At 42.5% G+C, this 25,694-nt stretch overlaps 1 protein-coding gene across 6 annotated transcripts in view; it reads left to right on the top strand.

Annotated features, from left to right (window-relative positions):
* The window catches only part of add3a (adducin 3 (gamma) a), a 112,311-nt gene that overhangs the window by 59,405 nt on the left and 27,212 nt on the right, over positions 1 to 25,694 (top strand). For 5 of the 6 annotated variants that reach the window (XM_084366895.1, XM_084366894.1, XM_084366897.1 and 2 more), the window contains one exon: positions 16,206 to 16,448. In XM_084366895.1, the coding sequence (XP_084223021.1) occupies positions 16,254 to 16,448 (195 nt within the window). In that variant the 5' untranslated portion in view covers positions 16,206 to 16,253. Of the gene's footprint in view, positions 1 to 9,403; positions 9,819 to 16,205; positions 16,449 to 25,694 lie in introns of those variants that run through there. The other variant, XM_084366893.1, reaches the window with a different exon arrangement.

Below are 25,694 nucleotides of genomic sequence, written 5' to 3'. Positions count from 1 at the left end.
TGATGTGCCTTTGAGCAAACCAGCTCAGTATAGTATGTTTATCACTGGTCAGTAGTGCTGAGGCTGTGTGTCTGTGTTACTGAGCCCTAGCTTGTGATTTGAATCTTAACCAGTTACCGTGAAAACCTTTGTGAAGTGTTTTTGTTTGTAGAAACCATCAGGGCATAATTACAGAAGCAGAACAGTGGAGTCAACAAGAATCCATGTGGTTTTCTCAGTCTCTCTCAGTCAGGCATCGATGCCAGTAAGAGCTTTGAGAAAATGTCAAGTAATTCACACCGAAGCTAATTCAGCGCACAGCTCTCCTGTAAAAATATATTGTGTTGTGTAGCCATGGAGCGGCTCGGACCGCTCTGCTGTTTGGCCCCTGCCTGACTATAAAGCCAGCGTTTGGCAGTGAGGACATACGGTAGCAGTTAGCAGCTGCGACACCCGGCGAAGGATTGTTTTTGTTTGTGTGGTTAGAGCAACGGGGTCCTGTTTAACTGTCTCTATGGCTCTGTCATTACCGGCTATAATTACAGGGTGATTAGCGGCCAGCAGTGTGTGTGCATCTGTTTTTATTCCTGCATTTCACGTGGGTTTGTTTGTGTAATCCTTTCTAAATTGTCCTTAATTGCTCTAACATCAATGTCAGAATCACTTTACTGAACAAGTCTAATTAACTTTAATGTAACAATAATAAATGACCTGTATTCAGTTTTGCAGTAAGCTGTGCAACTGAGTTTTCACTCACTGTTACATCTTAATGATGTATTAGATATATTCCCTGCATTCACCCAGTTAGCTTAGCTTAGCATAAAGGCCGTGAGCAGAGAAAACGACTAGCATGGGCCGTAAGCCAATTACCCTTTGAATTCTCTGAAGCTCATTAATTAATGAAAAAAATAAAAGCTGTGTTATTTGCTTGGGAACATCATAGTCGTCAGAGGTTGTTGCAACTCAACCAAGAAATAGTCCAACACATTACTCCCCATAAGAATCACAAATTGTCACTTTTGCACTTTTGTATACACATTAAACAATATATAACATGGTCATTAGTGTGCTTTAGAAGCACAGCTAGGCAGATTTTTTAACATTTGGACAGAGCCAGGTTAGCTGTTTCCATCTCTATGCTAAGCTAAGCTAAATGTCTCCTGACTGTAGCCTCATATTTAGTAAACATTAATAGTATTGTGATAGCACACACATTCTCCAGGTTTGAAGGTCATTGGCTTCTTTCATGCTTCACGCACTGCACCGTTCGGTGCCAAAGATAAAAGTGGGCGATCCCCTCCTTTCACAGCTTTGATTCACAGGAATTGGCCTGTGGGATGTGAAGCTACAAAGCGCCTTTTTGTGTCCTGAAAGTTTGTGTGTGTCGCAGTAATTTGGCTTTCATGTCACAGTTTGATTGAAGAGTCATGCAAATGGATGCCAAATGTCGACTTTTTGATAGAATTGGTTCAGCTTCAAAACTGTCACGTCTACTTTAAACTTCTCGGCTGCCCCACACTCATTTACAGTTTCAGCCATTTTGGACTAAAACCTCTGGCTCCTTTTAAGATCTATTGTAAATCTTTGTAGTTTGTTGCAACATGAAACCCTTTATTTGTGACATTATTGTAAATGATTGTCCTCCTTTTCTGTTGACTCAAAGTGTGTATGGTGTTCTCTTGTCGACGGGGAGTGGATGAGGTGCGTTTGTGTGTGTATGAGGTTATCTGATATGGTGAGATTGCTTTGGGAATGACGGCAGTCCACAAGTATGGTAGGCTCTGTTTAGAAAGGGTCTCCAAATGTGATATACAGCACAGATAAAATACGTCATAGTGCACCTGAGACCTGCCTGGATACCTAACCCCTGTACTTTATAACAGGCTTTGTCAACAGACCTGACCCCCATAAATCCACTGGATATTTGAGCTCTTGAAATATTGTGATATTTTATTTTCAGTGCAGCTCCCTCACACATTTCTTCCAGATATGCTGAGACATTGAAATGTGATGCACCGCTGTTCACTGGAAGCTTACACACACTGAGTTCTTCTACTGTGCATTTTTGAAAGAACACAAAAAAACTCAATTATGCTTTCATTAAAATTTCAGTAGGAGCTTGTCTCAATCCAATTAGTGACCGTCTTTTTAACAAGAAAGGTAAGAAAAGACAGTTATTACTAACACGTTGAAAAAAAAAGTGCCAGGATTCACAATACAACTAGTGTGACAAATGAAATAAGTGCCAGTTGAAAATTCAGGTTCTTGTTTGTGACCAGAACAAGAAATAGTGAAAAGAACTTAATTGGTCATTATTATTATCTTATTTGCCGACATTATCTTGATTTTAATTATGAGCCTTGACAGGTGAGACATATTTAATAAATTATCAGCCATGCGCACAGACAAGTTCCTGTTTATTTTCAAAATGTCGTCCAGACAAACACTGTATTCCCGAAGCAATCTGTCGCTGAGGTGCTCGTCTTTCAACTTGACCTGGAATAGCACATTTGACCAAGGTGACGACTGGGCGGTGACTTCCCATTGTCACTTCCAGGCCTTGTTTCATCCCCAACAAGGGAAGAAATAAAATAGTTACCTTGCTCGTTCTCTTTTGTCTGTTATCTCTCTGCCTGAACCTTGAGGCAGAGGCAGACGTCCCTGGTCACGCTTTAGTGCATCCCTATTATAGAGTGAGTGTGTGTGTGTGTGTGTGTGTGTGTGCCATTTCTCCTTGCTAAGCAACACAGCTGCTCCGACAGTGACAGCATTGTTCCCAGTGAGCGCTCCAGGAAGTGAATCTGAACAGTGCGTTAAACATTAGCTGCTCTCTAAATGCCTCTTTACCCCTCAAACATGGATTAGAGGCTACTTAGTATCACTCCCATACAAGTGTAAAACTAGACAGGCTATTAAGAGACGGATAAACAGATGAGTGACAGCTTTACAGGCATTGTGTGTGTGGGTGTATACGTTTGTGTGTGTACACAAGGTGGTGCGGTACTGGGCTTTTTTTGTGCCCCGCAGGGTTAAAAAGTAATCAGGACCAACGCTTACTGCAGTGCACTGGAACAAAGCTGTAAAAAGGTTTGCTGTCATTTGTTTTCCCGTAGTCTTGTTATACAGTAAATAGCAAATACAGTATTATTTAACTTTGTCATGGTAGTGAATCAAGTGAGAAGTAGGGTAATCTTCTCATAAGCTTACATACAGTCATACTTCTTTTTGGAACCAGTGCAGTTGTCCCCTGCTAGCCATTAGAAAGACTGCGTAGGTGCCATTTTTCAGACCCAGAAGCTCTGTCTATATTGTCTATGGCCAGTGGTATATACAGAACAACACATCACCCAGTGCTGTTTTCGTTCTGAATGTCTGGTAAAAATTAAAACCTCCAGTCCAGGTGAAGTTGAAATCGTCCTTGGCAGATGTGGGCTTGCTTGTCCTGAGTGTCTCCTGCAGGTCGACTCACAATGCAAACATGATGCTCTATGTGAACTGACAAGCTGGTACCAAGAGTTGCTTTAGAGGCTCACGTGGCTCTGAACTGTTCTCCAGGGATCAACTTGACCTCCCTGTCATGTGGGCAAATGGCGTTTGAAGTAAAAGTAGTCAAAACACGATTTGTGAAAAAATACTCCTCTTATGTCAGTGGGGTTGCCTCGTAACCATTAACAGAATGAGTTTTATTTTCTTAAGCATTACCACATCTGTCAGTTTCCCACTGTGAGGTCTCCAACACTGGTTGGCTATTTTTTTCCTGTTCTTGGGAAAAATCTCAGCGGTCCTAATAATGAGCTCAAGTGTTTGTACATTCCTGAACCGTTAGCATCGGTGAACGTGCCCCCTCGCTCCTCTCCTGTTACTGCACGGCGTTTGGTGGGAAAAGCTGACAGGACGCTGATGGCAGTAAATGGATACCCGCGTGCATTTATCCCAGCATACGCTCTGTTGTGTTTTGTTTTGGTCCACAGCTTATCACAGGGGTCAAGGAGGGGAGGACTTACAGAATTACTTAAGAGCACTGTGGTGTGCAAAGGACTCATTAATCACCCGACTTGATAACAGTTGTGTGGAGACAGCGGAGTATCAAGCACGCATTCAGCCGCCTGGGTTTAGACTAACCTTGTCTGTGATGTGTCACATGAGTCAACCCAAAGCAATAACAGTAATTTGGGTCTCTTCAGGGTCATGATTAGCTATCGTTAAGAGACAAACCTGCTGTTATCAACCAGTGGAACATAGCTGCTTGGAAAGCACTTGTTGTGAAGTGTTTCAAACAGTTTTGTGTATGTGACAGGCAGATAAATTACTTGATTAAGATCCATTTTTAAGTTTTCTAATATCAGAAAGGGGTTCAAGATTTACAGTCCAGATGTTGTATTTCAGTGGGTTTTTTCCAAGCGGAGTGAGATGATCATTGAAATGCTTTTGTTGCCTGACCAATGGCTTATAACTATACAGCGCATGAGGAGCAGGAGTTACCAAACACACTGATGTTAGAGTATAACGTCTTCATACGATGACCTGTGTTTACAATCTGTTAAGAAGTGGCAGCATTCAGTGTTGTGCAGGAGCTGTTTCCCTGAGTCAGGCCTGGCAGTGACAGCTGGGGGTGGTGTGTGTGTGTGTGTGTGTGTGTGTGTGTGTGTGTGTGTGTGTGTGTGTGTGTGTGTGTTTGTGTGTGTGTGTGTGTGGAGTCGTGTATAAAGTGCTGAGTGATGCACCAACATCTAGGAGGAGGAGGGTGGTGGTGGTGGCGGTGGAGGGAGATCTGTCTCTTTTCTATGCCAGTGTGTACTCGGCATATTCACTGCACTGCGGATGAGAAAACTGTGTGCAGACACGGGGCTGGGCAGTATTATGTGTTATGCAAAACATTTACAGCGACAGAGTGACATGTTTCACATTGATTCCAATCAATCAGTAATCATCTGCAGATTTTACTGATCAGCTTACCTTCACTCAAACTGGTGAAACTAATCAGTGAGATCTGCTGTCAGCATTTGACTGGACTGAAAATCTGCAGACTCTCTCTATCTGTTATGTATTTCATTTAAAGAACGTTACTGTTTAAGAAGATGCCGCAGGAAATGATTCTCAGTTAGAAATAATCTCCTTCCACCAAACTACTTAATCCAAATAGTGGTGTTTTCTATAAGCATTGCTCATAATGTAATTTCATCCCCAAGAGCACATTATTGTTCTTTGTGTATAGACCAGACTTTGTGGGAAGTGACAGTAAGTCATGTGGCGACAGCAGGATGATAGCTCTTGTTTGTTGGTATGAAGCAGCTGCAGCCCCCTGAGCAAACACTGGTTTCCTCTGCATGCATGTGATGCCATTTAGAGAAATCAGCCTGTTTTACATCGCCGGCATCACCCAGTCTGTCCATGTCTGTGGAATGCATAACACAGTGTGTGTGTGTGTGTGTGTGTGTGTGTGTGCCTGTGCATGCATATGTGTGCGCACGCCCACTGTCAGTCAGCCTCATCATTGGGTGTGTACCATCTTCCTTCGCAGCTGTAATGATAAGCTCGGGACATTGTGTGTGTGTGTGTGTGTGTGTGTGTGTGTGTGTGTGTGTGTGTGTGTGTGTGTGTGTGTGGGCGTGTATTGTGTTTCTAACAAAAGGTCACCACTGTGAAGAATGTGATCAGATGCCATCGATGTCACAGCCAGGTAAAGATAATGGACGACGCAGATCCTAAACAGAGCCTCAACTTACCATTCTTTGTGCAACTTCAAAGGTCAAATGAAGGTGTTAGTTGTTGCATCTTCGTCTGTAATTTTTGTCCAGACAGACTGCACTTCATTTTTTGCAGAGCTGTGAATGGGATGGTGCGTCTGTCATTCCTGTTTTAATCATTTTTTGTCTCAGTAGGTAATGCTGTAATGTAACAATTTACTTTTTATTGGCAGTAATCTTTTAATGTAACATAATACTACCCAACATTGATTTTTTTGTCGGCTACCACATAGTTTTTGTACGTGAGCGAAATTATCTTTGCTATCATTTTTTCCAACTGGTGATCAGTATCATGATATTAGTTCTTCATGGTTATCTTCCGCAACCTTTGGTTGGATCGGTTCAGACAAAGTGGATCTGTGGAATTTAAGTTCAGGATCTCTGGGAATGAAAAGCATTAACTCAGGATGCACGACATATATTGGACTGATAAATTATTGGCCCAATAATAAAAATGTACATTATCGGTTATCGGCAGATAAAGAAATTATAGCCGATAATACAAAGCCAACTTGCTTTTGTTGACTTAACAAGTGCAGCATCTACTCACAGTAGGTGGTGGTATACACCTTTAAAGTTGTTTTTTTGACCAGCCAATAAACACAGAGAACAACAAACACGCTGATGTCGCACTCATAACATCAAAACGCTGCACCTGTGTAGAGCCACACAACATAGAGGCACACGTGTCATCACTGGTGTGAACGTTTTTTACAAGAACAACACAACACGTGGGAAAAAAATCTTATCGCAGCTGTTGGATATCAAGCAAACCATCTTTGCTCACTACATCTGATCCTTTCTTGCACTCAGGTGTGCATAAAAATGTTGGTTTCTGTTATCAGTCATCGTATCGGCTGAAAAAATCCATATTGTGCATCCCTAGCGTCAACGTGAGGTTATTCAGAAAATGAAGGAAAATTAATTTATTCATGGAACATCTTCAAAGAACATACTGTTCTTACCTTTTGATGTTTGGGGTTGTGGGAAGGTATCAAGTAAGTCAAAAGGCTCAAGTCCAAATGAAGTCACGAGTCACTGGTGTTAAAGTTGAGTTGCAAGTCTTTTTTGATTTTGTCTACACCTCTGCTCGGTATCAAATGTTTTTATCAATGCCAGACGGAAGAAGAGGGCCAATTTGAAAATGAGTATTCAGAAACAGCCGATAATACAACATATCAGAATATAGAATTTGTTCAAGTCATGAAAAATATCATGTCTTTTTCAGTTTTACGGCTGCCAGCTGTGGTTTAAAACAGTAATTTAGTTCGCCTGGTTGCGCTGTTACAGGTTCACCTCTGAGGTGTTAACTGCCTCCCGTGTCAAGCTGTCAATCATACACTCCCTTTCATTTGAGCTGTTGGCTCAGAGCGACTGAGAGACGTACAACACATACCTAAACACTAACAATCACATGTGGGGCAAACACATTATCTCACAAACATTATTCATTTACCCTTGTGTATCATACCAAATGTTCCACATTCATTTTGACGTCTTTCCTGAACATGTGTCACTCTTACTCTTGCAAGCACTAAACTTTCACCACTTACGGCAGAGAAAACATCGAACTTGAACAGCCCTGGATGCTGATTTGAGCTGATATCAGGGGGAAATTCAGATTCAGATTTCACAAACAATGCAGGAGTTAGTATCAAGTTTCAGTTTGGCAGGTTTACAGCGACAGTGCAGGTCATCAGATGGGTTTGGTTTTGCGTCTGTTGCCACAGTGTGGTTGCAGTTTCTGGCAGTCATAAATAAAAACATCTCACCATCTAAGCTATCAGGAGATGGCAGATCTTTATTACCCGAAAGTTCTTGGCACAAAAACCTGCAGATCTTTTTGCATAAATTGGAAGTAACGTTTATGACCCAGTTTTGTGCCAAAGTGAGACAGTGACATACTTTTACAAGTCAAAGTCAAAGTTAAACATTAATCTTACGATGGGAGACCGTTGTTGATTCTCATACCAACACTGTTTGAGAGGAGAGAGAGATCTTGGATATTATTAGACATTTAGTAAGTCAACAACAGTTACAGTTACATAATAGTCAAAGTGAAGCTGTGACAATTAAAAAAGCACCACCCATAACTTGACTGACAGGTTGTTGGCATCTTGCTGGCTGCTTCTGGGATTGTTTGTTTGTCTTCTGCACGTATGACTTGTGAACTGTGATTCTCTGGTGGTTCAGCCTTTTATCGACTAGGTTCAGATTGTGCACTTTGTTTTTAGGTCGTGCACATTTAGTTCTTGCCTTAGTGGATCAACATGTGGAGACAATTCCCTGTCCTCACTGTACATCTTGAAGTGTACACAAAGTCTGAATTTTTTTTGCTTTTTACCCCTATACTCACCGAGCTTTGCATACTTAAAGGGGCAATTCACCCCCAAATAAAAAAAAGTGTATTTTTCCTCGTGTTTTTACTCTTTCCTGTTTTGCTATGCAGCCATCTAGATTGTTTTAGTGCGAGTTGCGGAATTCTGGAGTTGTCTGCCTTCTCTCGAAGCTAGATGGCGCTCGGTTTGTGGTGCTCAAAGCGCCAAAAAATATGTTTGAACTTTGATGTAATCTAGAGACGGCAGACATCTTTATGGCTGATATCTCCAAAACTCGGCAACTCACACTGAAACAATCTAGATGGACAAATAGTACGACAGGTAAGAGGAAAAATACACATTTTTGATTTTGGAGTGAACTGTCCCTTTAATGGTCACTTTTCACCAAGATCCTGTGTTGACAATCCAAATATCAACCTTTAAACACTGTTACATGTAATTAGAAATGAACAGAAATTAGTCAGATAGTTTTGTCTCATGATTTACATCATTTAATATTAGTACTATTTCTCAGAGTGAGCACAAAGAAGGCTGAAAATATGCTTTGGGTTTGGGGTTTTTGCTTTTGGTTATGAAAGTGTCAGCTGGCAAATATAGAAAAGCAATAAGTTGGTCAGTAGTTGCAGCCTTGAAATCAATCAGCAGAGAAACGGATGAAAAGAGGCCAGATTTGTAATGGAGTTTTGCTTTAGGCCAATCAATGAATCACGAACAGTTGTTATGTGGCTTACCCTGACATCTGAGGACCATTTTACTGTGACATTTTGATTTGAAAATCCTGGTTTTGACGATGTTCTCTGACTTTTGGTATTTGAGTTGCGGCAGAACCAGATAACATTGATTCTGATGGGCAGACATGCCTATAAAGGCCATGCAGGGTGTGTGTGGCTGCAGTTACACCGCTGCCAGACGGACTCATAAACACTGACCTTTAGTACAGTCGCCCGGAGGGGCGGCGGGGCAGGAGGGGGTGTGAATGAGGGACATAAAGAGATAGAAAGAGAGAGAATGGATTGTGGAATGTGAGAGAGAGAGAGCAGAAAGTGAATGGATCAAAGAAAAAGAGAGACAAGAAAAAAAGATGACTAGACAGAGAGAGAGAGAGAGAGGGTGAGGGAGGAGGAGGAGGTGGAGTAGGGGTGATTAGTGTGTGTGAGCCTGAGTTCTGATTGGTCTAGCAGTCTGAATCTGTGTGTGTGTGTGTGTGTGTGTGTGTGTGTGTGTGTGTGTGTGTGTGTGTGTGCTTCTAGCCAGTGGGCGGGGGATTAAGCCTGCATCACGTGGTCCCTTTAGCTTCTTTTCCACACAAACACACCCTCATTCGCAGAGGGCACACACACACGTATATCCTCTCACATACACACTCACAGCTGTTGATACTTCTCTCTCTCTCTCTCTCTCTCTCTCCCTCTCTGATGAACGCCGGGGCAGCCGAGGAGCAGAGCCCGCAGGAATCTGGGAGAATCTGTTGTCTGTTGGCTGCTCCACCACAGAGCATCTGTATGGGAATTCAGGACGCACAAGTGAACCGACTGGTTTTCTGAATCGCAGCCTGCCTCTCACTTTCTGCCGCTCACATCGCGCTGTTTCTCTCTCTCTCGTCTTTCCCGGCTTCTCTCTGGGACTCAGTATTGGAATTTGAGCACAGACGGCGAGCGACAGGGAGAAAAATAGAGACATGTGTTTTGCCTCAGCTGCCTACTACTACTGCTGCCTGTTCTCTCCCATTCACTGACCAAGGAGGAAACACAAGGTTGGTTGGGCTTGGCTTATTTGTTTACACGCTGGTTTCTCATGTCATTACACTTGATTGGACGTTTGGATTTTATTTCCTCTGGTGTAAATGTAGATTCTAACTCACGCCTCCCATTAATCTTCTACTAAAAATCCAGGCCGTCTTCTCTGTTTGTGTTCCCACCAGCTGCCCAAGTCCAAAGATCACCACCCACTATAACTGATTTTGTAGTTTTAGGGGAATTCCATGTTAGTATGGCTGCTTGGGCACACACACACACACACATACTCCTGCACTATAAACACGCTTGGCAGTAACAGTGCAGTGAGTGTGAGCACCAGGGCAGATTAGCTGTGGCCATTATCTCTAATGTGTGCAACAGTAGACGCTGTATGTGAAGAGAGAGTATTTTAAGGTCACTGCAGCAGCAGGAGCAGCCTTCAGAATACTTTTAAATAAATAATTTAAAAGGAGCGGTTGTAAAATGAACACAAATGCGTCTTTTGCGTGTCGTAACCTGCACAAATGCGGTGATGAAATGAAGTTGCACAATGAAACCAACACCCCAAACTACAACCAGCCGCTGCCATGTGTCAGGTTCAGACAAAAACACTGCGTGCTGGCACGTTGGTGGTCTCAGAGGACGAGTTTTCTCTGTCTCATAGTAAAGCCGCTGGAGGATCTGTAAGCTGCTGAGCATTTGGCTCACACACCGTCCTCCAGTTTCACTGCTGGATCTGTCATGCAGGCGTGTTTGGACACACCTACTCCTCCGTGTGTGTGTTTGTGCAGGAGTTGGGTCACTTGTGTGCTGACTTGTTTGCGTGCGTGTGCTCACTGTGCCATTTACAGTGTGTGTGGATATAATTAGCCGACGTACAGATTCTTTCCTGGTATTGTTGCCGTTGGGGTTGTAACACAACCCAAAAGGCTGTGTGTCTATTTTTAGGGGTGGCAGCTCGTAGAGACACAAGCAGCCACGCTTTGAAGCTTCCCCCAGGCAAGATAAAGATACGAGGTGTGTGAGTGAGTGTGAGTGTGGTGGTGTTGGCGGGCAACAGTGTTATTTTGGCACTTTAGTTAGTTTCTTGCTTGCATGTCATCTTGTCCAAAGTTTTCAAGGACGCAAAACAAAAAGTGTGAGATAAAGTCAGAGAAAGAATGACGGACGGAGAGCCAACCAGAGACACAGGACCAGGCAGAGAGATGGATACTGTCAGAGGACTACTGAGGCATGATGGGCGAGCACTCTGTCTTAGAGATATACAGTAAGCTCCCATAACAGAGATAAAGGAGGGAGCTAATTGTGTCTAATAAAATCAGTTCTTGGATTGGATTGGAGCGCAGTCATGCATCAAAATGACTTCAGTGAGGTTTCACAAGACTGATGAATTTTTAAGTCATTCAGAGTTCGACGTGTGTTCTCACTTGTTTATAAAGCTGCAACGATTAAGCGAGTGGGGGAAATTAATTGGTAAATATTTTGACGATCAAATTATGGCTGCAGGTAGTGATTATTTTCATTATCGATTAATCTGTCGATCATTTTCTGGAGTAATGTATTGGATGTTTGGTCCACAAAATGTTTTGACTCTGTTTTTCCAAGGCCTAAGATGATGTCCTCAAATGTTCTGTTTTGTCCACAACACAAAGATATTCAGTTTACGTTCATATAGTGCGGTCCTGTCCAGTCCAGTCAAAGTATTTATGAAGTGCTTTTGAGGACAAAGCATCAAGATATATATCATGTATCCCAATACAGCCTAAAAATGTGGCATCATTATTTCAAGGCCATACCGCCCGGCGCTGAGTGAAGAACCAAAAACATATTAACATTTGACAAGCTGAAATCAAAGAATTCGACATGTGACATGAGATCATTGTCAAAACAGTCAAAACACAGCAATTCTTGCTCATAGTGGTACATACAAACAACACACTTGTCACACTTGGCTTTAGAAATTGAGATCAGGATTTTTTTTTTGTGCTATTTTCAAACCTTTTATAAACCAAACAATTAAATAAATAATTGATCAAATAATTGCCAGATTGACCTTTAAAGAAGTGAATTATTATTTGCGGCCTGAGTGGAGGGTCGTTTCATTCAAACTCATAGAACTAATTAATTTTTTCAGTCCACTCCTGTTTAAAACATATAAGAAACCTGCAGAGTAACATGAATGTCTCTCTCTCATGCAGTTCCAGCCTATTGTTATAAGGTTAAGGCCATTTATCAGCACCATTCATTGTGTAACTACTGGTAACCAAAAACATGTTAAGCACAGTCAGGTTTATAGCACTGATTAGTTTTACAGCACTCTTAATAATAGTTGTTTATAGATGACAAAGTGTTCATGGACGACCTGCCCACTGGTGCAGACGGCTTATGTCTGCAGAGCCTCTGAACATGGGGGAGAGAGACGGGAGGGGGGGGTGTCAATAAAGGTCACGAGGTGAGAGGTTACGGTCACCTTGCCCCGGGCTGCGGTCGCAGTCTAGCACCCTTCAGTAAACACAGCCTGCCTCGTCTATCTGCCACACATTAATGGAGTTTAATCAATTACAATACAGCGCTGTTGTCCAGTGCCACATCTTTAAAGGCCAATCGTGTCTCGAATTTCCCGTCGGTCAGTGAACGCCATCTGAACTTCTTTCATTCAACAAGTGTTCAAGCGAATCACAGGAGAGCATCTGTCGTGAGGCGTGTAATTTGAATTATAAACGTGGATGCTGTAATGCGAGGATCAGATTTCATTCTTACTCAGATTAATTGTGCACACTCTCACATGCACCACCAACCACCCACCCTCCCTTCACCCTCCCAAACCTCCCAACCGTCGATCTCTCTGGATGAGACCAGGCCGAGGGGGTTCTGGACGGGGACAATGATCTATTGACAGAGGCCGAGGGAGGGAGGGTGGAAGCTCATGCTGGGGACTGTTGGAGTTGTGTGTCTTGTGACAGAGCAGGGATGGGATGGTGAGCTGGTGTGTGTGTGTGTGTGTGTGTGTGTGTGTGTGTGTGTGTGTGTAAAGGGAGGGGAGACACGGGGTTTCGAGCTCGGAGGGGGGGGTGTATCTTTATTTTGGTGAGGCTTCAGCTGTCGCGCTGAGCTGCTCAGAATTCCATTCATTCAGCAAATTTCAGGCGTGAGCTTCTGCTGTCAGTCACAACCTCTTAGATGTGTTTCTGAGCTGTGTAGCTGAATGTTTACTATGCATGTCAGCATCTTCAGTCCGTAATACCTTCGTTTTTATATATATTACAATACTACTCCCATCATTCCGGCGATTTTATCCCTGGCCTGTGCTGTGCACATCTACTCAATAAGCAGAACAGTGTGGGTGAGCAGGAGGATGAATTCAATATCAGGTTACATAACTCTGCTCTGCCCAGCTGCCTTCAATTAAAGAGGATTTTTTTGGGCGGCTTTTATTCATTTCCACGGGATAATCACAGCTTTAGTAGTGGGATCAGGTAGAGAGCGAGAGGTTTCCTGTGTTCCTTATGGACTCTCTGGTTTCACAGATAACGTGGATAATTTGGCATTTTCAAACGTAAATACGTTTTTCCAGAGGTAAAACTCTGTCTCATTAGAGGTGTATGTTTCTTTTTTCCCCACTGTTTTTATTAAAACTGTAAATCTGTGACCTGCCATATTTAGGGAGCTTATGCGTAGAGGGGTTGTGAAAGAGCCCCCAGTTCAGATTCTCAATGTGGAGACTTTAGCAAGTGTTAAACACATTGAGCTACCACTATGGAGGTGAATATAAGGTATGAATGAAGGAAAATTGTAATAATCGCTATCCCATAACATAACCTGTTGAGGTATTTGATTAAAAAAAACATATAAAATGTTATCAGCTATAATTTACTAAACACGGAAGTAGTGCTTTGTGTTATGCAATTATCATATATTTGTGTTTGTTCTTCAGTTATTTTACATTTGAAGTTGAAGGAACACAAAATAATGACTCCATTTTAATAGTGAAGGAAGGGCTGTAATGCCCGCCAATGTTATAATGTCCACAAACGTAATAAACCGCAAACATAATAAAAATCTGCAGCATTTAATGTGATAAACCCACAAATGTAATACATTTTCCACAAACGTAACACTCGATTTCCCACAAATGTAATAATACAATGAATAATGGTCGTTGTGGTTGTCGTTTGTTTGTTTGTTTGCATATACACCTACTAATACTACTTACCGTGGGTGCAAAATCCAGCTGCTGACTCTCCGCTCCGCTATCACACAACGGATCCCCCCATTATTACATTGGCGGGCATTACAAGGGCTTGTCTTTCGCTATTCAACAACTGGCCCAACAAAATCCATCCAACACTGAGGCTGCTAAATGGCTGAAATGCAAAACAATAAATTACTTGTATTTTAATTAAATACATTTTCTCATACCAATATTTGGTATACTGGTATGATACTTTAAAGTGTATTTGAGTCCATGTCTGGTTGTCGGTTAATACATTTTTAAACGGTTAAACTCTTCACAGCCATTAATCATGAATACCCTACATCCTGTCCAAAGTGCCACAGCTTTCTACACTTAGCCATTCACACATGGCCATCGAAAGCAACTTGGGGTTCGGTAGCTTGCCCAAAGATACTTCGATCCGACTCGTGTGTTTGATTGTTGCTGCTGGCTATCTTGCACAAATTGGTACAGTGGCAGTATTGTAAATGCCAGGTCCAAACACTGTGTTTTTCTCCCAAAACCCTTCTAAAATCACTACATGCCACGGTGCACATCCATCCACTTGAGAGGATTTCTGTTATCTCACTGTTTGTTTGGTCTGAGCACGACTCTTCTATATGCTGAGCACTGTGTCACTCCGCTAATCTCAAACATCTTTATAAGTGGCATTTGACCTAAGTGAGTAGCTTAGCAGCATGCGCTCACCAAATCACCTCTCCTACCCCCTGTTTCCCAGCATACGGACTTAAGAGCAGAAAAGGGCTAAATGGGGCGAAAGAGCCACTTCTGGCAGAGTAACCCCTAAATTTTGATCCTCCTGCTGTCAGATGACCACTGAGCTTTTGAAGATGGAAATCAGCGGGGTGTCTTTCTTAAACTCTTTCTCGCTCTCTCTCTCTCTCTCTCTCTCTCTCTCTCTCTCATTCCTCTGCTCTTGAAGCCAAGACACCATCTGGTAGAGCTCGCATAAGCCCCGCCTTTCCCTAATAAACCGCCAGCTTATCTTTGGCTACAACAACAGCAGCAGTAGTGTTGCAAGGGATCCTGAAAATGTCGTTTTCATGTGTTTTGGTAGTCTCATTTCTGCCTCCTCATGTGACTTCATCTTTTTTATCTCGAACAACGACCACTTGTTTTTGATCTTGTGTTTTTCTGCAATTAGGTTTTAAGGATATTAAGGCGAAAAAAAATAATGGAAAGTTTGGCCACTGTAGAACAAACAAGTGATTGACTTTTGATGTCTTCACTTGGTTTTGGGTCAAGTGACGATACAGATTTTGTGTTAGATAGTCGGGGTGTTTTGGTCATTATCTACTGCACTTTACGTGTGTTCTAGCTTTGGCTGCATTTTGCTTTAATGTCAGATTGCTCTATTGGTCTTGCATCACAAAGTCAACTCTTTTACACACATACAGTAACAAACATTGCCATTTTTTCCACATGTATTTCCTTTTGTCTTTATTGGCTGTGTCCCTTGGCCTGACAACAAGGCACTGAGAGGGTCGGTCACACTTGTTGCTTTTACTGTAACAATTCCTGCGTCCTGTAAAATGCTTGTTGTCCTGCCAGCTGACCTGAGAATGAACAGTGGGAGCAAACGGAGGTTCGGTCAAAGGGGCTCCTGTCCTCCTCGAACACTTTGTTAGTTGGCTTGTCAGAGTGACCCGATTCATGCCTACGTGCAGTTGTGACACATTGTGTTTATGAAACAAAACTCTGCTGTCGGGATGGTGCAGCCAGTTGTTATTTACGTCAAACCAAAGAGATTAACAGGGCTGTCCATTTTGATGAACACACACTATGATGAATCAGACAGTCCGTTATGTTATTTATTAGTAAATTGAATTTGTGGAAGAGACTCATTTTTGCTTACCCAATTGCATTAGGAAGTTGTTCTTCCTGTGTGGTAGTTCTAACCATGTGACTTTAACTCATAAAAATAGATATTATGAGACTCCCTTTGCATTTTGCCTAAATCTTTTCCACATCCTGATGACTGTTACTTGCACACCACGTTGTCCTAAGTGCTTTAGTTTGAATCCTGGTACAATCCTTCCTCTAAATACCTCTTTTGTGCTTTGAAAAACTGTAAATCAATACCACAAATATTCAACTTTCCAGCTTTCCTTTCAAATGACATGACTTGTGTTCTAACGTGTCCACTTCTCTTTCCTCTTCCTTTTCTCAGGTGAGTCAGAGCGGCAGCCATAGAGCGAACGAGTGAGGTAAAGCAGGCATGAGTGCGGACAGCCATCAGGGGGTGGTGACAACCCCTCCCCCGCCCAGCGGAGGGACTAAGGAGCGATACTTCGACCGGATCGACGTCAACGATCCGGAGTACATCAGGGCCAGGAACATGTCGCCTGACCTCCGGCAGGACTTCAATGTCCTGGAGCAGAAGAAACGCGTCACACAGATCTTACAGAGCCCCGTAAGTCAATGTCTTATCCAGAGTAGGGTTGCAACAACCTATTATTTTTGTTATAGATTGATCTGCCAATTATTTCACAACGAAGCGATAATTTTTTCACTCTTAAAAAGGTCAAAAATTGTGACAAATCATTACAATTTCACAAAAGTGAAATTTTTAAATTGCTTCTTTTGTCCATCCAAAACCCAAAGACTCTTCATTTACCATCATAAAAGACAAAGAAAAGCTGCGAAGTCCATCTGCACAGAGTAGAACCTCAATGCAACATGGTGGTATGGTGCATTTCTAATCGCCTTCAAAGGACTGGGCTAGTGGAGATGTCTCAGTTTTGGATTTCATAATCAAGCTAATAAATGCAGTTACTTACCGAGGGAACATTGTCTAGATTAGAACAAGACCTGCAATTGACAGCTGGTAAACTGCTGAAATTGGTGAAGAGGACAGCCAAAGTTTACCCTTGGTGTTACACAAAGCAAACAGGGTGAAGTACAGAGCCCTGTTGAGTGTTTTTTCATTTGTTAGGCACATTGCACAGAGGTTAGAGAGGCCTGAGGAGTTGGTGAGACTGATCGCAGAGTACCTCCTCTAGAATGTCGCCCACCGATTCAGTGCTTTCCTTCAAGGTCCTTCAGAGCTTACTGGACTTCAGCAGATCAGGCAAGACACCCTGAGTTTAATTTAGTGGTAGGAGAAAAGTAATTGGTTGCACAGTGGAGCAGTGATTTGAGCAGTTATCTCACGGCATGAAGGTCCTGGCTTCAGATCCAGCGAATGACTCAGGCCTGGTTTTCTCTAGATTTGGAGTCTATATTTCTATATCTATCTGTTTGATGTCTGATATCTCTGTTTGTATTTGTTGGCCCTGTGACAGACTGCTGACCTGTCCAGGGTGTTCCCCACCTGTTCCTTGGTCTATGCTTGAATAGGCTCCAGCCCCTCATGACTCAGAACAAGACAAACTGTTCACGTCAATGATTGGATACGATGGAGGAAATAAACTACCTGTGCACCTCTATATTTGGCCAAAGAAGATGGCAGTGGAGTTATCAAGATTACAGAAGACAACTTAGGGAACTTGCTGCAAGCAAAGAACTTTTCACCTCGATGACTAATAGTTTGAGTAATCAGTTCCCATTTTTACTTTCTGTCAGTTATTATTCCCCAACCAAGTGATTTCTGAAGATGTTACAGCAGCGAGTGCATCACATGTACTCGTGTGTTTGCGCTTGTCCTCATGTTGTGACACTTGCCACAGAATCACAGCGGTCAGCCGCCTGCTAAAACCCTAATATAACCACCAACAACCACGCCCTCGCCACTGCTGGAGCTCTCCAAGTGCCCTCCAAGCCAGAGGCTCTCGTGTTGGGTCAGGTTTTGCTGATGTAAACAACTCTGTGAGCACAGGGCATATTTCATCCAACAGGCATAATGTTGCGGTTTGATTTTCTTTCCTTGGAGGTCTGGATTTTTGAGACTTAATGTTGCTCTACTCACCAGATTTGACTGAAGTGCTGGAGGTACAGTCAGAGGCTCGAGCCCCTTCGGAAGCACACAGGGGAGTTATTTAGGCACTCTTGGTGCTGTAAAGGCAAAGTATCGGGGTAGTGTATCTTTGCTGTAGGTTTGTATCTGGCTGCAACCTCTGCAAAGATCAGAATGCAGTGCAAAATTTCACAGAGAAACAAACACACCATCCTCCATAGTTTTCTGAGATTGATTGAGCATTTGCCATACTTCACAGATCAGTTTGTAACTGATCCCCGGACTCTGGCAATAACAGTCCAACTCTGCTCATTTGACCGCAGACAAAGTCAAGCTCATGGCGTCATGTGAAGATGACACAGTGCTGTCCTACCATGCTGTTTGTATTGTGCCCTTTGAACAGTTGCATCACCTTGTGTGGGGATTTCACAACAAGCCTCCCGCCTTTCAGCTCAGCCTGGTATTAAGAATATTTACTCTGCACTATTGACTTAAGGCTGGTCGCTGACTGAAGTGCTCCTCTGTGTTTACAATCTGTTCGTACATTTGGAGAGACAAGGCGTGTGTGTGTGTGTGTGTGTGTGTGTGTGTGTGTGTGTGTGTGTGTGTGTGTGTGTGTGTGTGTGTGTGTGTGTGTGTGTGTTGTATGCATTTGAACTTTGAATTGCTTTGAAGTGACAAATACACTTTGAAGGTTTCAGAGTCAGCAGGGACAAAATATAGTACAGTTAAAGTCAGGTAAAGGATATGGTTGGAATTTCGGCAATGAATGTCATGAATGAATGTTCCTCACATGTAAAGTAATACAAGTCTGGAAGTGTGTGTGTGTGTGTGTGTGTGTGTGTGTGTGTGTGTGTGTGTGTGTGTGTGTGTCTCTGATATTGGGTAGTGGCTGCCGTGGTTTGGCCTGTTCTTTTCAAGCTGTAAATGTGATCCGCATTCTGCACATGCCCAGTGTGGTTTTCTTGGCATGCTGCGTTTTGTGCCAGATGTCTGGAAGGGCAGCAGCATGGTGCTGCTGATGCAGGTTTCCACTTGATACTCTCTGTATCTTTGTGTCTGTGTACGTGATTGAGCACCACAAGTGCAGCAAGGGGTGAGCAAAGCAGGGAGTACATTTAAAGGACCTGCTCTAAGTCAGTTGCAGGGCACCGTTGCGCCGTCATTGAGCGTCTGTGGCTGACCATCGTTGGTATTTTTTGCGGTGTGTCTGGCACAGCTGGCTCCAGTGTGTCCTTATCAGCAGTGACTCATCATGTTGATTTAATGGCAGAGTCAGTCAGTGAGACAGAGCTGTCCGACTGGCATTTGAGCCTCAGTGATCCCACAATCAGTGGACCACAGCCTGTTACCACCAGGGCAAGCCGCAAGGTTGTATCAAACATATTCTCAATTTGAATTATGGATATAGATATGTATTTCACATCACTGTGAACACCACCTGTTTGTGATGTTTGTGTTTGAGAAACCAGGCTACTGACTAGTTATTACAATGCTAGAAAAGACATGAATGCTGCCAAACAGTGGACCATTGGTTCTAGTTTTTGTGGTGTGTTCAAGTGTCCTTTGAACCCATGCTCTGGTTCAAGTTCGCTCTCGTTCTTGGTTGATCTTCATCGTCTAAACTCATCCTGAATATCAGGGTAAGTTAAGATATATTAAAACTGATGTGAGCTTTTAATTGGGGCAAAACTATTGCATTACCGAACTACTAGCTGCTGTAATCAATATTTTTATAGTAACAATCAATTAGATGACATTGTGCATTGTGAAAGACATTGCTCATAATGATGGAATCCATATAGTTTTCACTTGACACTGCAGTTCCCATCAGCTCTACAGAGTGTTGTAGCGTTTCAGCTCATTGTTCAGGCCCACAACTTGTTCTGGTTTACTCTCACTGTTTCCAGCCGCATTAGGTAGCTGTCTCCAGTAAAAAGTTCTGATAGACCCAATGTGAACTATCTGCCCAGCACCAAACAGCAGACAGACAAAGCTAGTGACATAGTTAATGAAGATAGTGGAGCATGTAGAGGCTAGAGCCAGAGATTTACCTCAAGTGCCAGATGGTTTGTTCCACAAAACTGTCTGAGAAGTCACCCTTAGAAATTGTTTGGAAAAGTAATTGGGTGACCTATCTGTCTATCAACATTTATCACAGGCTAACTTCAACCAATCAGATCAACAGTGGGAGAGTGCTACCACCAGCGGAGCCAGGTGGTAAATCAAACTCTTAACAAGACCGGTCTAGAGTAGAGTGAAAATATTTCCTCCAATGGGATGATCCTTCAGTTTCATTTTCTAATTCTGATAGCATCTACGCTAACCTATCATCATGGTTGCTAGTCGTCTCTAGCTGCCAGTAGTTCCTCATAGGACTCTGACTGGTTCAACACGTGTGTTCGGCCACACGTGCATAGTTTGAATCCTGGCAAGATGTATTCACAAGATCACGTGATCATATGATGGTGTATCAGACATCGCCATGTTGGTGTTGTTCTGAGAAGATCATAATCAGTGTTGCTTCATGACCCTCATTGCAACATATTTACTACTTGGTTATTTTATGGAAAACATGGATTGGATTTAAATAGACCCTTTCAGAACATTTAACATGTGTTTAAAAGGATATTTCTCCCATGTGCGTATTTTTCTGGTCTTTCCCCCTGAGTTGCAAAGCTACGACATTACAAAAACATGATTGGTCAGTTTCAGTGAGGGTCCACTCACATTCATCAGGTAGTCAAAAACACGACTCCAAATTAGTGCAAAGCAGGAACTTAATATATACCAGACAACAACGTTATAAAGTAAAAAATGTATCAATATTTTGTTTACAGCTTATTTGGCTGCTCCCAAGTAGCCAAAAGTGAATAAATACTACTTTAAGTACAAACTTTCTGCTGTTCTTTTCTCTGTTTCATACCATTTTCTGTTGAGTACTTTGGATTTCTTCACTAGTAAAGGCTATTTGTTTTCACCAGTGATAACTGTAATTGCACCGGCTGGTGTGTTACACTTGCGGTCATGCACTGTTATGTATATTATTCCCTCTTGATGTGGTTTTGATCTTCAGCCAACCAGCTCTCAGTCAGCAGTAACAGGTGGCTCCCTGTGGGCTGCAGAGTGTTTCCAGCCTTTACATCAGGACAGTTGGCCTCTCACAATCATATCCAACAACAATAACATAACAAGTGTGGGTCAACAGCTGGACATGCACACGTGTGTCCTCTCTCTCTCTCTCATATTATCTCCCTTTCTTTCTCCTCTTTCTCAGTCTGGTGCTCTCATGTTCAGCTATAACAACAACAACACGTCACCAGCTGGGGGTCCACACATGTGCCTCTCTCTCTTCCTTCCCCTTCATTCTCTCTCTCTCTCTCTGCTTGTTTTCATTCCAGTGTTATGGGGACGAGCGGCGGCTGCAGATTACATGCTTCTAGCGCTCCGATGGCAGGTTGTATTTAAAGTCGGACCAATATAGACCAGGCGGGACTGAATCAACTCGGATGACTTTTCCACCCACTTCATTCATGCAGCAGTGTTTACCTTTAGAAGTCAGAGTCTACAGCTGAGCCTTGAACCCTTTGGTACCATCTAGTCCCGTCAGGCTGTGTTGACGTGTACACACAGTGCCTGTATGCAACAACAATATACAGAAAACAGAGTAAGACTGCAGAGGTAAAGGCAAATCTAGATTCCATATTGTGACCTATTTCTTAGAGAAACAGGATAGGCAGGTTGGACGTAATACTTAATTTGATTTGAGCGTTGAAAGGTGGGCATGAGTAACACACACAGGCGCATCATGCTGTTGCTAGCTAGCTAGATAAAGTTGTGCTGTTTAAAGTTGATTAATTGATAGGTGGTTGTCATGAGATTATTGGTGGAACCTGGTTGGTTCAAGTCTTTACACGCATGTCGTATTTTGCTTTAAAGGAATAAAACATGATTGGATTTTGATATAAGAATTGGGGCCGCCCCCAAATATTCAATTCTTCGGATATTCACTCATTGGATAGGTATTTGGCTTTCAATTTTGGGATTCAGATTTATGATTTTTTGGTGTTGTGTTTTCTGTTTTATTTAGTTTTTTTGCTAAATGAAGGCTATCACGAAGCCAAATTAAAATAGCTGTTATTATGTTACAAAAAATGTACTGCCAGCTGTGTTTAATCAAGCCTCTCTGGATCACAAACATAAACCATAAAACACACCAGACCTTTCAGAGAATGTAAATCCTTAAAAAATGTTTTACTTAAATTAAACCCTAAATTAAAGACACTTGTTGCAGCGCCAAGAATGGAGAAATATATGACAGAGTCCTTCACAAGTCTTTTTTTCCCTTATTGAACTTCTGTCTAACATGTGTGTCAGTCTGCTTTAGAGTTACTATAACTTCATTTATTTAATATTTTAAACTCATATAAGGAAGGAAGAAAGAAGAGGAAGTGAAGGATTTCTTTTGGTGGTAATGTTGGTTAACACAAATAGCATCTTGTATGACATACAAGGATTGAAATTTGCCTTGAGGTGGTTTGTGAGGCGCACTGTGGTGTTTTTCTGAGCTTGGATACAGATTCTGGCTGCAAATCCAAGTCTCATGATGTCATGGTTGGTAAATCATGATATTAATTTGTTGGTGTTAAATTGCGTGGTTCAGCCTCTCTTTGTGTTTCTCTGTAGCTGCTGGGAACTAGGTTGCCGTGACGTTATTTGCAAAACCAAAAAGTCAAAAGGTCAGAATCGCTCAGAAGCTTGAAATTAAATCAGGTGAAATTGAATTTGAGTTGAACCTCCACATGCTGCTTCTATTTTCTGCATCTCTGCTCGTCTTGCTTCTACCCCTGCTATTAGGTTTTCCTCTCCTCCTCCCTCCACTTCTTGTGGCACAGTTTGTTCATCATCCATAGAAATGATTTACTGATGCCAAGTGGCAAATTTACTCAGCCTCTTTTGCAGTAGTCCCGTGGTTTTCAGAGGAAGTTCACGTTTTCTCGTCTTCCCTCCCACTTGCCAGAAAACACAAGTGGATAATTCATGACGCTTTGCCGAGAAACCCCTCGTGTGAGACAAATGCCACGACCGTTCTCTATGATGTTTTCCCTTTTTCTTTTTAAAGTCCAGAAGGTCTCATTTGATAGAACATTAGTGGTTGAACTCACTCCAGAGACTCTTTTTTAAAACCACCGCCTCTCCCCTCCGAGCCATGTCTGAGCCGCTGTGCTTCAGTTTGGCATTTCACGACATTTCTTGGGTGCTGAACTTTGCAAAACCTCCAGCAGTGGAGCAGTGCCCTCAGGATTAGAGGGTAACACACTGAAATGTCACTAAGTCCACTTTAGCTCGTGTGCAACCTCAAAAGCATCGGCCAAAAGTCAAGAGAATCCCCTCTGTGCATTAGCTTTACACCAGTTTCTCCGTCTGGAAACTGAAATCAACATTTTTCACTCAGAATCACAGGCAGAAATGTTTTGGTCACTAAATAAAATAATTGTAAAAGATTTTTCTTGCCGAAGCTGGTACATGAACCTATTTCTACCGCTTCAGTGTGGTGGATTGGTTTGAGTGTTGATCGGACATCTGCCATGACGTAACCAATCCACATTAGTTTTTATATATGTGTTTACATATGTCTTTCTAAAAGTCAGTGTTTCTTCTTTCCTTCCTTTATTCATTCTGTCATGAACAGCCTTTGACTCAGTTTTAGGGCCACTTCAGTCCCTGGCTTCATGATGCATGAAATAAAAGGTTGAGGTATCAGAATCGTTTAAAGTAACAGGAGCTCATGTACTGGCACCCAGTATATATAAATCATACATTGATAGACTTTATTGTCACTTTTAAGAATCTGATCGATGTAGATGATCTCCTCTGCTCTGATTTCCCTGAACTTCCTGTCGGGGTGAACAAGTTCATCCCTCAAGAAAAGGGGCAGAGAGTTCATGCAGCGAAGGAGCTGCAGTCGAGCACCAATTTCACTGACGCACACTCTGGGATAAGATGGGGGCAATCAATAGCATTGGCAAGATTGCAGGCAGGCACTCTCCTACTTTGTAACACTGTCACGTTGGTGGCTTGAAAGAACAGCATTGTGCTGACATAACCGTGGAGGCTGTGGCTGAAATTACAGGCCTCACCTGTTCACTGTGTGTCTGTGTGTCTGTGTGTGTGTGTGTGTGTGTGTGTGTGTGTGTGTGTGTGTGTGTGTGTGTGTGTGTGTGTGTGTGTGTGTTTCCTTTTATCCATCTTCTCATGTATGTCTGTATGTAAAAGTCTTCTTCTGACAAGTATCTACGGGGATATTTGCTTAGACTTTGCTGATGTTGTACCTGTGGTTTGGTTTATTCGGCCAGCTGAGATTAATGTAACTGGAGCTTGGATGAAAATGCAGGTCACTATGTTCTTCCAGATGAACTGTGGAGCAGTGAGAAATGTAATCTAACCTGCAGCAGGAAATGACCCCAAAACAAACTGTTCGCAGGTATAAGAAAACAGAAGTTGACATTTGATATTCAGCCGATAAAGCCTTGTTTACTACAATGCAAGCTACTTATTGCTGTTGTTTCCAAGCCCAGGTTCTTAAACTCTGCTGTAGTGACTCAGGTCAAACTCATTAGTTTTATTTCACAAGAGGACGGGAGCGTGTGTGAGGTAATGCTGAAACCATCGGGCGCGACACACTTCTTTGATCAGTGCACAAGCACAGGCGTGCAGGATCATCGGCTTTGCTTCAAACAAAGTCATAAAAAGTCTCGTCTTCCTTTCCCACACGATGACGTACAGCAGTTTAAGCGTCACCTGTATCTGTAACAATAACTGCACCAGAAACAAGGGAACCATAACAAAAGGAAACTTCTCTGGAGGTCAAATGACACAACCTCTTGGAAGACTAGAAACTTCCTGTGAGAGTGAGAATTCGAAGAAAAGTTTATTTTTTCCCAGATGATCTAAAATATGCATGTGAACATGTATTTTTGTCCACCAGCTAGTTAAGTCTGAAGTATTCTTTTCAGGAAGCATCTGCCCTGATGTCATGTCCTTAAATAAGACATGAACCCTGACAGCTCGTTCAGAATGACCCGTGGAGGAAACCAAAAGATTATTTCTCAGCATGAACCAATTCTCACCTTAAGAGAGAATGTCTGAAACATATCTGTGTCAGACTCTTTAAAGCTTCGGTTTGATTTCTCTAATCAAACTTTTGTTACTCAAAGGAAGTGGCTGTGTTTTACTACCCTCCCCACTCTCAGGCTGCTCCACTGAAGGGCTGGCCAATCTCCAATCTGCACATCAACTTAATTCTCTCAAGACCGCCACATTCCCATTTTGAAAGATTAGCTTTTGCCATTTCGCAGCAGTCACGGAAACACTTTTTCATTTCTCTGATTGGATAACATTTTTTCCTCCAGTAAGTGGAGAGACCTGCTTAGTGTGGTCGGCCGTCAGTGATTTTAATCTGACAGGGTAGAAGATGGATATTTGTGTTATTTTTCACTCCAGGGGTGAGTGTGCTGTAACTGGGATGATGTAATATAATGCCATGTTGAAGGGTCGCCTGACTTCCTGTTCTTTGGGTTGAAGGAGAAGTGTATTCAGAGTGGAGCAGTCAGCTAAAAAACACACTTGATGTGCTATTTTTATTGATGCAGATGTGGGGGTTGTACTGAAATATTAATGATACCATCCACATTAGGCCACAGGATTAATCTGTTTAGATGATGGGAATCAAATCCCTGCTGTCATAATCTTCTTGGGAATACA

Source organism: Pagrus pagrus (assembly GCF_965226575.1).
Source record: "Pagrus pagrus genome assembly, chromosome: 2".
NCBI classification, from domain to species: domain Eukaryota; kingdom Metazoa; phylum Chordata; class Actinopteri; order Spariformes; family Sparidae; genus Pagrus; species Pagrus pagrus.
Note: the sequence above shows the minus strand (reverse complement) of the source record. Positions and strands in the feature narration are given on the sequence as shown.